This window comes from Diadema setosum, chromosome 18, assembly GCF_964275005.1.
Source record: "Diadema setosum chromosome 18, eeDiaSeto1, whole genome shotgun sequence".
Lineage (NCBI taxonomy): Eukaryota > Metazoa > Echinodermata > Echinoidea > Diadematoida > Diadematidae > Diadema > Diadema setosum.
The window spans coordinates 10,709,819-10,724,822 of NC_092702.1; the positions used below are offsets into that span (position 1 = coordinate 10,709,819).

The 15,004-nt window shown below is 38.5% G+C and overlaps 1 protein-coding gene across 6 annotated transcripts in view; it reads left to right on the forward strand.

The window, feature by feature from the left end:
* Positions 1-441: 441 nt before the first annotated feature.
* LOC140241709 (uncharacterized) overlaps positions 442-15,004 on the forward strand; it is a 188,302-nt gene continuing 173,739 nt past the window's right edge. For all 6 annotated transcript variants that reach the window (XM_072321459.1, XM_072321454.1, XM_072321456.1 and 3 more), the window contains exons 1-2: positions 442-578; positions 5,855-6,102. In XM_072321459.1, the coding sequence (XP_072177560.1) occupies positions 5,866-6,102 (237 nt within the window). In that variant the 5' untranslated portion in view covers positions 442-578; positions 5,855-5,865. The remainder of the gene's footprint in view (positions 579-5,854; positions 6,103-15,004) is intronic.

The window sequence follows — 15,004 nt, forward strand, 5'->3', positions numbered from 1 at the left end:
AACGAGAAAACAGACGCAGTGATGATTCGCCGTGCGTCCTAGGAATAGGCCCCTAGTACCCCGATCAGACGCCGTGCGAAGCGGCGTCCCCGTCCGACGCGACAGCGACACGGTAGCGTATACAGTAACATGCACGAATAAGTAACTAACTTCAGATAGGGTGTACACTGTAGCGAATATCGAACGAGAAATAAGTGACTAACTTCAGGTGGCGAATATCGAACGAGGAATAAGTAACTAACTTCAGGTGGCGAATATCGAACGAAAAACAAGTAACTAACTTCAGGCCGGTCTAGCTCCATGGTATGTGGTCGAACTAAAGCTACCATAGGTGCCCGATTACTTCAGTACGCCGCGCCAATCATGACAGACGTTTTACAAATTTTATTGACCCCTAAGGATCACAAACGCTGGTTGGCTAATCGCATTCGTCAGGCGCAATGAAATGTGTGCATCGCAAAGCTAGCTCGGTGGTAAATTTGAAGCTCGCTCGTTCGCGCTTTTACCACGGAACGTTACGATCGTACAAGATTGAACTACGAACAGAACGAACAACTTACTATAGAGTGCAAGACAAGGTAATCTGCTGAAATTTCTGCTGTGGTCATATTCTAAATGTCGCTATTATGGCATGAAATCACTGCCTGTCCGTAAAACTACGACTACGGCGGCTTTCCTGCTCCTGCTAGGCCGGCAGTCCCACTCGGCTCGGGCCACTGGCACTGTGCTGTGCTTGTGTCGCGTTCAACGGTTCGTAACTGTGTAAAGCACGTAACGTGTCGTTAGATCTGACTGTACGCGCCTAACGTTAGGCAAATGTTTATTTGCTTGATAAGAATATTTAACACTGAAATTCACGTAAAAAACTTGACCTACGTGATTGAGAAAATCCAGCACTATCAAACGCCGTTGTTCCCTTTTCAATTCGAAGTTTCAGTGCAAAAATATCGCCGTCGAACTTGCGTGGCCTCGTTTCACTGAACTTTCAGCTCGGGACCTTCAGCTCCCCGCGGTAAAGCTCCTTATTGAGATCGACCGCTGTTTTTGCATTGACAATGCACGCAAACCAAGTTGTATTGAACACCGTGTTGTACGAAGCTTTTCTAGAAACTTCCATAGACATTACATTACGATTTGGTGAAAATATTCATTCGAAATTTTGTCCTTGATTAAAACCATTAATGAACCGTGAATTTTCGCGTTTTCCCACACCATCCTCATCAACCATGTCAACGGTCAAAGCCAATCCATTTTTATGTGCTCTGCGCGCAGTGAAGTGCATACTATTATTAATTAAACGTTCTGTGCGCCAATGACAATGTATACGCTGTCGGTTTCAAAGAGGGTGATCGATATGTAACTAGATCATGTAGATCTAGTAACGTTATGGCTACCATACTAAGGACAAGGTAGTCATGGTAGTAAACATAGATATAGCCCGACCAGACACTGTTACGCTATGCGAAAACAGCGTCTGACGAGCGCGGCATGCAGCCTCAAAGTGAGGAACCTCAACACAACTACAAAACTTAGGAAAATGTATACTTTTCTCCTTTAAACAGAATACTTTACTCACGTTAAATGCATGTTTCTATTACAGAAGAATAGTTCGCCACACTGGGTCCATGGAGACCACTTGCGATAAGTCCGTGGAACAAATAAAATGACACTTTCTGGAGCAATTCCATGGTACGTCGACGTACATTGTACCATGTACAGCGACTGTGCTGTGTTCAAGTGTATAGTTAGGCCTGGCGTGAAAGATTGTGTACCGTGTGGACATGCTGGATATGATGATCAATTTCGGTAAGTTTCATTGCGTACATTTGAATACTGAAAGCATCAGATGTAGAGTAAATATTGAAGAGTATACTTGATGAGTTTGAGGTGACAAAAATGATGTTAAGTATCAAAATTCAAAGCTATCGTGATACGATTACGTCGCTCTCCTAGTGGTTGGTGGTCGCGCGCGTACAGCCCTGTCGCGACGTACCATGTACAGCGACTGGGCTGTGTATAGTTAACATAGATAGTATTAAAGGCATAATTTACCATTTGCAGATGAAACAAAAACCCAGCATTAGTGCTTTAAAATAGTTCTAAAATGTGAGTTAGGGATAGAAACAACCACTGTCAAAATTTGAATCTGTATAATCGATGTTAAGTGTTGTTAAATACACAAAATGTGAACAATAGTTATAATAAAAATGTTTCCAGACTAAAGCGTATACAGTTACGGTTTATTGAGAAAAAACCTGATATCTCCTTATATTTTTGGTTTTATTGCAAATATTTCATAAGGTAGGATGTTTTATGATACAACAGACCTACACATATGCGTCAAATGTGACATTTTTTTTTTTTTAAATCACTACTCCCAAAGGTAAACTGGACCTTTAAGGTTAGAAATAATCATTTGATAATAAGATACGAAGGCGTGCGATAAAGATGGACACAAAATGGCTACCCTTCATGACGATACAAAAGAGAGCTAAAATACAAACTCACCAGTAGGCCTACACCTAGGATTAGGAACATAATTCATTTCCAAAGTTAGTGGTATCTTTATTCTTTATTATTACCTTTACCTTTACCGAAGATACTGGAAGATTGCTGTGTAGCAGCAGTCGAGCTTCCAGGTCTATCCTCATCTACACTGTATCGTCAGTTCAAAAGAGGGCAAGGCAGACAGGCTGTCAGTAATTACTGCTCATCCCACATCAGAATTGACTATTGGGAATAGGGGGACAGGAATCGTTGGTCTTCCCAGTGCCGATCAAGCCTAGACTTAAAAGCATCGATAGATGGAGCTTCCACTACTTCTTCCGGCAGGGAATTCCAGTCCTCTATTACTCGATGTGTGAATGTATCCCTCCTTACATTTGTTCTGCATCTCAGCTTAGAGAGTTTGTACCTGTGGCCCCGTGTAGTTGTGTCTGCCATTACAAAGAAGTCATCAGGGTTTATCCTGTCATACTCATGTATGATCTTGTACACCTGTATCATATCTCCTCTTCGTCTTCTGTACACAAGGGATGGTAGGTTGAGGAGTTTAAGCCTTTCTGTATAAGGCAGGTGTTTGAGAGAGGGGATCATCCTGGTTGCTCTCTTCTGCACTCTCTCCACTGTCTTGATGTCTGAAGTGTAGCGGGGAGACCAGACTGCATTACCGTACTCAAGGAGGGGACGTACTAATCCTTTGTACAGTTTGGGGATGGTGGAGATATCGTGACAATGATATGTACGCCTGATACTTATGAGGACTTTGTTGGCCTTGTTTACTGCATATGCTACATGTTGGTGGAATTTCAAGTTGGCATCTATGATTACTCCCAGGTCCTTTTCCTCCTCTACTGAATTCAAGGCTGTACCTCCCAGTGTGTAGGATTCCTCTGGGTTTCTACTTCCAAGATGAAGCACACTGCATTTCTTGGCATTGAATTGCAATTGCCAAATGGAGGACCATTCCAAAAGGGAGTCCAGGTCAGCTTGTAATTCTTGTCGTTGTTCTGGGAGGGAGGCACTGGAGAATACCTTTGTGTCATCTGCGTAGATTCGTGCAGTATTGTGTAGCACCTCAGGAAGGTCATTGATGTACAATACAAATAATGTTGGTCCCAATACACTTCCTTGAGGGACTCCGCTCATCACATTACACCATTCTGATCTAGCTGTATTAACAGTTACTCTTTGCTTTCTGCCACTGAGGAAGTCTGCTATCCAGGCCTTGAAGTTCCCTGAGATGTTGTATGCTTCAAGTTTGGCCAAAAGCCGTTGGTGTGGAACGCTGTCAAAGGCCTTTTGGAAATCTAGGTAAATGACATCAACCATGTCTCCTTGGTCTAGCAGGGCAGTCCACTTTTCAAGGGTGTTAAGCAGTTGAGTGACACATGACCTACCAGGCACAAATCCATGCTGAGAGTCACAGATGAGATTATTTGACATCATATGTTCCACTATCTTGTCTCTGATGAGTGATTCCATGATTTTACAAGGGACGGATGTTAAACTTATTGGGCGGTAGTTACTTGCTTCAGTTTTACTTCCCTTTTTGTGTACTGGAACAACATGACTCATTTTCCAGGCGGATGGGAGCTTCCCACTATGAAACGACTTAGAGAAGATTATCTTTAAAAGATTAAAAAATTGTTTTAATATAACAAGTTAGTCACTGTACCCTTGTCAGCAAGTTCGTCGGGATGCTTGTTGGTAATTGTTTCTTCAAATTTCACCCTTGTCAGTAGCTACACGCAGCCGCTGTAGAGACAGCGGCTGCACCTTTACTCCTTCGCAGACGTTGTCATTTTTCAGTGTGGTTGTGCGACTCCTTCATGAATGTCTTTATTAATCGTGGAAAACTAAAATACAAGGAATTATCGTAATCTATGATAATCATTCAATAATCGGTATGCGATTTTTTGTTTAATTACGTCAAAAACTCACCGAAATCTGTGGCTGAAATCAGGTCTGTAAACGTCCTTATTGCTTCACTCCTCATCTGTGTGTCATGGCATTCACTCTCGTATACTACAACGCACAACGTAGGTAGTCGGAGAGGCGCCCTCTAGCTCTCCGACTACCTACATTGTACATTGTACTGTAGTATACGAGAGTGAATGCCATTCAAATAACACGCAGATGAGGAGTGAAGCAATAAGGACGTTTACAGACCTGATTTGGATGTTCAGCCACAGATTTCAGTGAGTTTTTGACGTAATTAAACAAAAAATCGCATGTACCGATTATTGAATGATTATCATAGATTACGATAATTCCTTGTATTTTAGTTTTCCATGATTAATAAAGATATTCATGAAGGAGTCGCACAACCACACTGAAAAATGACAACGTCTGTAAAGGAATACAGGTGCAGCCGCGTCGCTTCGCGACAGCGGCTGCATGTAGTATACCTTGTCGGGGCCTTCAAGGGTGATAATACACTGGCGAGATCCATGCACTGTAATATCAGTCCACAGATGAAATGATTAGGTATCCAGTACTATGGACTCCCATTATAACAAAGTCCTTGGGACTGGCAGTTTTCTTTTGTTATAATTTCTTTATAACCCAACAAATAAACAATAAAAATACATAAAGTGGATAATGTTGCAGCCTGAATTTTTATTTCGTTGTAACTGGAATTTCGTTATAACCGTGTTTCTTATAATGGGAGCATGGAGTGCACTGTTATCAGGCTGAGCTTGTGAATTTGTATTAGGATGATCTTTTATTGAAAAACCTTCCAACTTATTACCAGCGTACATTTTTGGAAAATGCTATTGAAAGATTTATTGTTATCATTCTAATTACATTGAACTGAAACATCATACACATGTAACGATAAACTGGCCTTGGAAACATTGTCACCGTCTCTAGAATTTGGCTGCCATGACAGCAATGTGGAACTGTACATCCTATTTGGTATTAAGAATATAAGATGAGCACAGTTTTATTATACAACACTGACGTGGGGTATAATAGTACCCCTCGTTATTGAAAGAGGAATCATATGAATGACTACACAAGGACAAGTTATGCCGTATACTGTACGAGCTGAAATTTTCGCGGTGGTTTTATTTTCGTGAATTTCGCGAATCGCCTTTGAACTGCGAAAATAACAACACGTGAATAACTAAGTTCAGTTAGACCCTCGCAACCGCGAAATTAACAAGACGCGAAAATATCCGCCAAGTAGCAATTCGCGAAAATATCTGTACGCGAAAATTTCAGCTCGTACAGTACTGTAAAGCTTGTTTTGGTTAAGAATTGTTAAATGCAATATAATTTATTTATTTTACAAATATGCTTGAATGGACAATTGTTCATGATTTTGATATTGATATACCTTTACTAGTGCTCAGCATCATGACTGACCCAGCTGTATCATGTGTGCTCTCGGACACTGAGGACAATGTTGTAGAAGATGAGGAAGAGGACATTCGTCTACAGGAGAGTATCCGTAAGGATCTGTTCACAGAGTTTGGTGCAGCCACACCTATGAAACTGTCAAGGGAGAGTGTTTCCCACAATCGTGAGGCCATGAAAGTCTTCCTAAGGGTGCGACCCTTTACAAATGGAGAAATTGAAGAGGGAGAGTCTCAGGTGAGATTTTTATACCTAGTACCTTTGCATTTGCCCTGATGTCCAGGCCAAGTACAGTGTAGTAAGCCAATTTCATTTTTCAAAGAGAAATGTTGATTGAGTAAGAGTAGCAACATTAGTAGAACAAATCAGTGAAAGTTTGAGGAAAATTGGACAATCGATGCAAAAGTTATGAATTTTTAAAGTTTTGGTGTTGGAACCAGTGGATGAGGAGACTACAATGTACTTGAGTTTATGACATCATGTGTGGACAACAATCAAGTGAAGAAAATATAAAGAAAATTCAACATGCTTTCACTTTTCTAGCATAATGAAAGAGCACTTGACTAACCGCTCTCAGAAAGCAGGGGAAAAAATACTATCCTTAACATACATTGTATGTCAGTATCAAGTTGATGGAATGTGTAATTTTCATGAAATATGAATTTTTGTGGAATTCCCTTTATAGTTTCTTTAAGATCTTCAAGGTCACAAATCACCACCCGTCCCATCAAGGAGCGACGCCAATTTTTGCGTATTGATACGTATGATAAAAGACACATTGGACTATCATCAGCAAAATGGTCCCAATACTCTGCAATGTTGACTTACCGTAATATGCTGTGAATCTCAACATGTTGCATGCAGACCTGGGAGGTGTTTCATCAACGTTTGTCAGTGCTGACAATTTCAGCAAAATCCTTGGTTTTGATTGGAAGAAATTGTATATGCTCTGGTCACTGACTGTTACTATGGTGATTGTCAGCGCTGACAAACATTGATGAAACACACCCCCCCCCCCCTGTACACTGTGTGTTTTTCTCTCTCTCTTTCATTCTTACTAAGACTAGATGCTGTTGCTTCACTGTTCAAATGCCTGAAGTGAACTGTGGGAGAAACTTTTTATGCCTCCGCCACGAAGTGGTGCCGGAGGCATTATGTTTTCGGGTTGTCCGTCCGTCCGTCCGTCCGTCCTTCCGTCCGTCCGTAATGAATTTTGTGGACAAGGTAACTATCGAAACCTGTTGAGGTATCCTAATGAAACTTGGCATGTATGTGTATTAGGGGGTGAAGTTGTGCCTATCAACTTTTGGGTGCACATGCTCAAGGTCAAAGGTCAAAAGGTCAAGGTCAAATACATAAAATTTCACTATTTCCACCATATCTATTGAATGCCTGAAGATATTTTCTTGAAACTTAGTGTATACATGTTTTACCCAATTAAGATTCTCTGGTGAAAGTTTGGGTCATGTGGTCAAAGGTCAAAAGGTCAGGGTCAAATACATAAAATTTCACTATTTCCACCATATCTATTGAATGCCTGAAGAGATTTTCTTGAAACTTAGTGTATACATGTATTACCCAATTAAGATTCTCTGGTGAAAGTTTGGGTCATGAGGTCAAAGGTCAAAAGGTCAAGTAAAAATATTAAAACTTCTTTTTTTTTCTCCGTACCTTGGAAAATTGTTCAAGGTATCTTCATGGAACATAGTATCACGTACTGACTGGAAGTGATTATCTAGAGAATGTAGGGTTCATGGGGTCAAAGGTCAGGGGTCAAAGGTCAAGTGCAAGACTTCAAAATTTTACTATTACCCTCATATTTATGCAATGCCAGCAGGGTTATTTTTTTACACTTGGTGTATGCGTGTGTAACCTAATAGAAATTCTCTGGAAAGTTTTTTTTTTTCTCTTTTTGCCTCAAAGGTCAAAAGGTCAAAGATCAAGTGAAAGTGCTGAACTAACTTTTTCCTCCATATCTCGGAAGTGGCTCAAGTTACCTTGAAACTTAGTACATATTATGCATGTTCTACCTGAAAGTAATTATCTTATGAATTTTAGGGTCAAGGGCCAGATGAAAATGGTAACAATTTACTATTCAATTCAGAAATTGCACTTTTTCTCCACACCTGTACCTTGAAAATTACTCAATGCCTAAATGTATGAATGGGTCAAAGTCAAGTTAAAGTCCTTAAATCCCTAGATACATGCTCTCCTATTCATCCAATTAAACCTACGTCAAGGAAGGTGAGCATTCAACACATTTGTGACAAACTTGTCATTCCAATATTTTGCCAATTTTGTGAAAATGTAATCACACAGTGTCCACATGTACTATCTAGACCTATTTGGAAAATCATGCATTATGGCGGAGGCATACCAGTCGCCAAAGCGACATTTCTAGTTTTTAATTTCTTTTTTTTTTTTTTGCCTCTGCCACGAAGTGTCATCTGAGGCATTATAATTCGGGTTGTCTGTCCGTACATCTGTCCATTGATCCATCCCTTTGTAATTGATTTTTTTTTTTGAACATCATAACCTAAAAACAGTTTGAGGTATCTAAATGAAACTTAGCATATATTATGTACCTACCAAGGGTATGTACATGCATGACTGGAAAAAGTTGCAGCTGTTAAATTCTTGAGTGCATGTGCTCAAGGTCAAAGGTCATAGATCAAGGTCATATTGAGGAATTTTGCTTCTAGCTGTAAAATTGGACATTCTTGCATGCATGAAACTCGCACAAATTTTGTGAGGAGCCAAGATTTGCAAAAATTAAAGGGCATGCAAAAGTTTGTCAACAATATGCACTGAGAAATATGCATTGAATTCTAGTTGCGAATTTGCGATTTCAAGCTTCATACCACAAAAAAGGTATTTGGCTTCAATTCATGAATTTTATCTCTGCGATGCCCGAAGGTCATACAATGTAGTTTGTTTTCTCTTAGGGCGCGTTCATGCGAATTTCGTAGCCAGAATCACAAACATGAAACATGATTCAAAACGGCGTTTCAAATCACGGTCTCCGCAGAAGAGCGTTCATGCGGGCTTAACTCGCAATGCTGATTCTGGCTCAGCTCATCCTTTGCCATTACGCAGCGCACTGCACAGTTTGACCTTGTCTCTCCTACAGCTCGAGCATGACCTCCTGTTAAATCCTTCTGCCAACTGATCAGTCATTTTATTGTATGCCTTTCCGTTTTTATTTCGGTGAATACCTTCCAATAAGCTGTTGCATTCAGGCTCTGCCCACAGATCGAGGAATAATCTTAATTCTTCGTCTCTCCCGTTATTTTCCCTGGTAGACACAGCTGCAGCCATTACTATTATCGACTCACTTGGAGAGTAATTACATACTATTATCATAAACAGCTAGATACTATAGCATAGAATCGGTGTATGGCGTTGATGTAAACAAACTAGTGCAGGTATGGTACCGAAACACACAATTCATAAGACATACACAAGCGCGCAAACAGAACCAGAAGCTGTGGGATATACCCTGTGAGACACGCATGCGCACAGCGCACAATGACGTCATAGAATCATGATTGAAATCACGGTTGCATTCATGCAGTTTCTGCGATTGTGATTCTGGCAGAATCATGATTCAAAAACGCCCTTTTTTCCACATTTCAGATCGGCGTTTTGAAACGCGTTTAAATGGAAAAATTGCATTCGGTGAATGCAATGCAACTAAACACGTTTAGCGACTAAACGTGTTTAGAAACGCAATTCTAGTTTCACATGAACGCAGCCTTATTCTCTAGGAAAAGTTTAGGCCATTGGGATCAAAGTGCTTGTGGAAATTCCAAGATTTCACTTTTTTTCTCCATATTCTGATAAATCAATAATGGTTCAAAGTATCTTCATGAAATTTTTTCCATACAATGTTTATATACTGCTTAACAATTATTCTCTTAGAAAATTTTGAGTTGTAAGGTTAAACTTAGATTAAGGGTCAAAGCTAATAAGCAGTTAAAGAAATAAGAATTTTGTTTGAGATGGGGCTTCAGGTTTCCAACTTTTTTGTGAGATAAAGAGAAACCTCTTATGAAATATGAAAGTTAAAATGTTGAAAAAAAACAAAATTTTTCTGGTCCCATACGTAACGGCACATATTTTCTCTTCTAGAATATAATAATTGTGAAGGTCATTTTTCTCCATCTTTTACATGATTATACTTCTCCTAGATACAGTGCACTCCCGTTACAACTAACACGGTTATAACGAAATTTCGTTATAACGAAGTAAAACTCCTGGTCCCAAAATTATCGCCATTAAAGTCTATGGTATAAAATTCGCCCATAACGAACACGGTTATAGCGAAATTTTCGTTATAACGAAGTCTTATCCGAGCGCCACTGACAAAGAAAAACAAAAGAAATGTGCTCCGTTATAACGAAATGAGGATCGCTTTCGAAAATACATAGCGGAACAAGCATTTATAGCGTCTCTGCATGGGCAGACGCGTCACATCATTGTGTGTTCGCTATAGTGTGTCAAGCACAGTTTCCGAGAGGAACTTGCGTTATTGTAATACAATAATCTGAAATTGAATAATCATTTGTTTTATTCTTCACATAGCTTTCCAGTGTATGACGAGTATTCACCAAGACAAGTCGCTTCGAGCAGGCTTTCAGCTCAGTATAAACAGACAGAATTCAGAAAAGGCGATCCGGTCGGGTCAGGTCCGGTCGAGTTCTGAAACCTCCTACGGGGGGAGGTTTCAGAACCCACTATAGCAGGCTCGAGGAGGCTCGACAGCAGTATAAACGCTAGGGGGTTCGAAAAGCCGCTTTTTTGCCGACCCGGAAGTTATCACTGGAGGTCATCGCGCGTTCATGATGTAAACAAGCAACTGCACCGGATCGCGAACCCACGTTGTTATAAATTCGCGCTCAGCAGTCACGTTTCCGCGCGAAAGTGATTGCCACGAAAGCGCGCGCCGGTTTTCGGAGGAGAATTCGGTTACCATAGGAACGGAAGCCGTGACCCTGCTAAGACCCGCTCGGGCCTGCTTTCGCTCGTGCAGTATAAACAGACAAGAGCCCGCTTTTTCGTAGCGGGTTTTCGAACCTCCTCGAGGCGGCTCGAAAACCCGCTCGCAGTATAAACGGGGTATCAGTTACCAAAATGTCATATACCAGTATGTAACGTCAGTTACCATGACAGTAATTATAACTTAGGCAAATTTTTTTACTTTAGGCCATTTCAATACATCTGGGAACTTTGATAGGGAATGATGTCATCACCATGGTACACTGTATGTCCATGGATACATTTTTTTTTTATTCATTTTATCTTATTTATTTATTTATCATATTTTTTTTTGGTGGGGGGGGGGGGGTTGAGCTTTTGATTTTCTGTTCAGCACAAGTTTAAAGTTAAATCATCTGGAAGTTTAGGTTTACCACATGCAATATACAATGTATAATGCACTCAAATTACTATACAGTACATTCACAGTCCTATGGGATGATAAAGCTACCAAATTTGTAGGCCTAATCAATGATGTGGTTGCATGGTAACCACCTTTTTCTATTAAAAAGCTTGTGTACAGCTGTATACCAACAGTTTTATAATCTTTACTAATGACTACTTTTGCTAGCATTTTTCTTTTTTTCTGGAAGCTTAGTGAAGTTTCTACAGTACCTAAAGGCAAATGCAGGAACAGATATATTTCTTCGCTTGCACTTAAATGTGTGGTTTAGTCAATATAGACTTTATAGCAGTCAGTCAAATCGTGGAGGTAGAATCAAAGCTTGTGCAAATGACGTGCAACGTATGAGTCTCATTTTCACTCATAACAAAAAAAAAAATATATATGTTTCTGGGAAAAATATAATCAAGGATTACTATACCATAAGTGTAAGGATTTTTGTGTGATGAAAATCTTTAACTATATAATAGTGATAACTGTTACTGAAATTTTCCATCATTTCTCAGTAGTTTAAATCTTGGTACTCTACACTAAAATGTTATAAAACTGTGTTAACCACAGGTTTGAACACATTTTGATGAAAATTAGTCAGTGTTGAAAATTTCCCATTCGTTTTGTACATAGTACATATCGTTTCGTCCCGTTGCGCTGTGGGATGGAATTCAACAACTTTCGAGGAAATTACTTAAAAACTATAATATATTAGATCTGTATGTTAGCTCTTTTGTTGAAGTAATGTAGGGAATAGTAGCAAACAATGCCACATACAATTTGTAGCATGGCAAGTCTGGGTCATCAACGTTGATACAATTCTCCTTTGAATTTTGTTTTAAAAAAAAGTGATTTTTTTTAAATTCCGTCTCGTCACGCCAGTAAAATTTTTGGTTCCATGGAAACAAAACAAATGTCTGCCTTGTTTATAGTGCACTTTCATGCTTTCATGTAAGCTTGATACATATGGCTGCTATAATGCTAACATTTCTTTTTGTGAGCAAAAAAATTCTCTTAAATTCCGTCTCATTGCTGTCCCTTGATTTTTTGGATCAGACTCAGAGGCACATTTTTTTTTTTTTTCTCGCTGGAAATTGGAAAAAAAAATGGAAGAGAAAATGAGAAGTATCCACAGTTGCCAAGATCTTCATTAAAGACAGCCTATGCATTGTTGATCAAATCTTGGAAAGATTCAATCTTTGGGCAAATGAAATGCCATTGCAACATTATCATTCATGAAAAGTAATTTTCCTTGAGAAAGAAAATCAAGGATTACCGTACCAAAAATGTAAGAATTCTTGTAAAATGATAATTTTTGGCCTTATGATAATACTTGTTGATCAAAATTTTCAGCATTCATTAGTAGTTTGAATCTTGGTGTGCTTAATCTACACTAAGATGTTATAAAACTGTGTTTTCCAAAGTTTAAATACATTTTGATGAAAATTAGCCGATTCTCTAGAATATCCCATTTGTTTTGTACATAGTTCATTTTTGTCCGTCCCGCCGCGCGACGGGACGGACTTCAACAGCTTTTGAGAAAATTACCTAAAAAATAAAATCTATTAGATCTAGATGTTTCTCTATTTGTGGAAGTAATGTTTGGAACATTGACAAACAAACACCGCATGACATGGTCTGTATTGCTCATTACATATAACTTTGAATTAATTCTCCTTTGAATTTTCTTCACAAAAACCAGTGATTTTTTTCAGTCCGTCCCGTCGCGCTAATAAAATTTGTTGTTGCCATGGAAACAAAACAGATGCCGATCTTGTCCATAGTGCAGTGTGATGTCTTGATGTTAGCTTAACACATTTGTAGTAATAAATGGCTGCTAACACTTAAACTTTTTTTGTTTTAAATAAAAAAGAAACATTCAAATTCCATCCCGTCGCGCTCCCTTGATTTTTGGATCAGACCCACAAGTACAATTCTATAAATCCAGTCAACAATACTCAAATTTTCTTGTATTTCTTTTCTTTATATCATGCAAGACAGATTTCTCTGTTTTCTTCTTCCTAAATATGCCAATAATTGATAATATGTGTGAATTACTTACAAGTATTGTACATAAATATTATGTGCACATGCACAAGAAAATAATATGACTATAACTGTCCGATTGACACTGAATTTAAATCTAAATCATAAAGTGCCAATTTACAGTGCAAGAGCACAGTATGCAGCCCCATCATTGAACACAATGTTTAATATTAAGGATGAACACGAAGGATGCTTGAAACTTTTAATTTGTAAAGTGAAAAGATGCAGTCGTGGTTCAATGGCAAATATAAAAAATTACAATTCAATCATAAATTGAAAAGAAAATTTTCTTATATGATTATGGTACTGCACCAGTGCTCAGTCATTATTATTTATATGTTGTGGCTTATATTAATCACTAAAAACTTGTGACATTTTACTAATAGCTGAAGTTGCCCCCTGGTATATAATGTAGTGCATAATTTGATAATTCCCTTACAGTGTAAGTCCTACTTAAGCCCACCAAAATAAAATGAACTAAACTAAAATGAAATAGAATACAGCAAAATAACTAACTACAACTTTTTGAACCATTAGAGTGAGTCCACCAAATTCTGTTAATTCATAGAAAGGTAAGAGGGCCTCTTTTATCCATCTGCAGCTCACTGTGTTAGAGTCAGATTAATCAACCTGTGAATAATCTTAGTATTTACTTCTGACCATACAAAATTTTTAAATGACGTCTTCAGAAACACGACAGTGATATGATCATTGACTGTAATCATGACTTGGCCTATAAATTTCCTACAAGTTTCCTGTCTCTGTCTTTCTTCTTTGACTTTGTCTATTTTCTCATCCTGAGTGTTGCCATATATTTACTCACAAGAAGTGTGCATCTTCTCTTTTGCAGTAAGTTGTATTTTGACTGCCTGAAAGCAAATGATAAAATACACTGTAATGGCACTTGTATGAAAGGAAACTGGATTGTACAGCAAATGGTAACATGAAGAGTAAAGGTAGAAGCAGAAGCCCATTGACTTTAATATTTCAAATCTTCTTAGGACGGGAAAGTATAGGCCTAAATGTTATATTTTAGAGCTGTATCACAATTACTGACTGGGTAAATGTTCATCACAAATGGTGTTTTTGTCTTCATTCCTTTTAAAAAGAAAGGATTAAAGAACAAACTTCAAAGTGTAGCAGATGCTCTGTATCAAATGGGCATGAAAATCAAAATACATGTCTCTGTGGAGGAAAGATCTAAGAAACAGATGAAAGAAGGTCATAGTCATACACTTACCATTAAAGATAAAGGACTTGAGGATGAAAACAGGACATGTTCAATAAAAGGTCAGACTATTGACTTGGTGATTATAAAGCCTTTCACACAGAAAGATCAAAGGTGTCACATTCAGTGGGCATCCCGTGTCAAATAATGACTTCTATCACATTGTGTATGATCCTTCTCTTAAATTCTTGATCTTTCCTCACAAAAATTATCCTGTTCATTTCTCTCTGTCAGTAGCAGTGCTCTCTTTTCCTTCTAAAGAAATTTTACGTCCTTCCTCTTCTTTTTAACCTTTGTTCAATTTATGCTGCATCACACCCATTTAATAGTCCCTCAGCAATATACTTAGATTTTGTATGAAGCCATGAGACTTTTTAGCACGAAAATATACATTGATATCTCAGAATTCAGTATGATTTTTAACATTTGAGAAT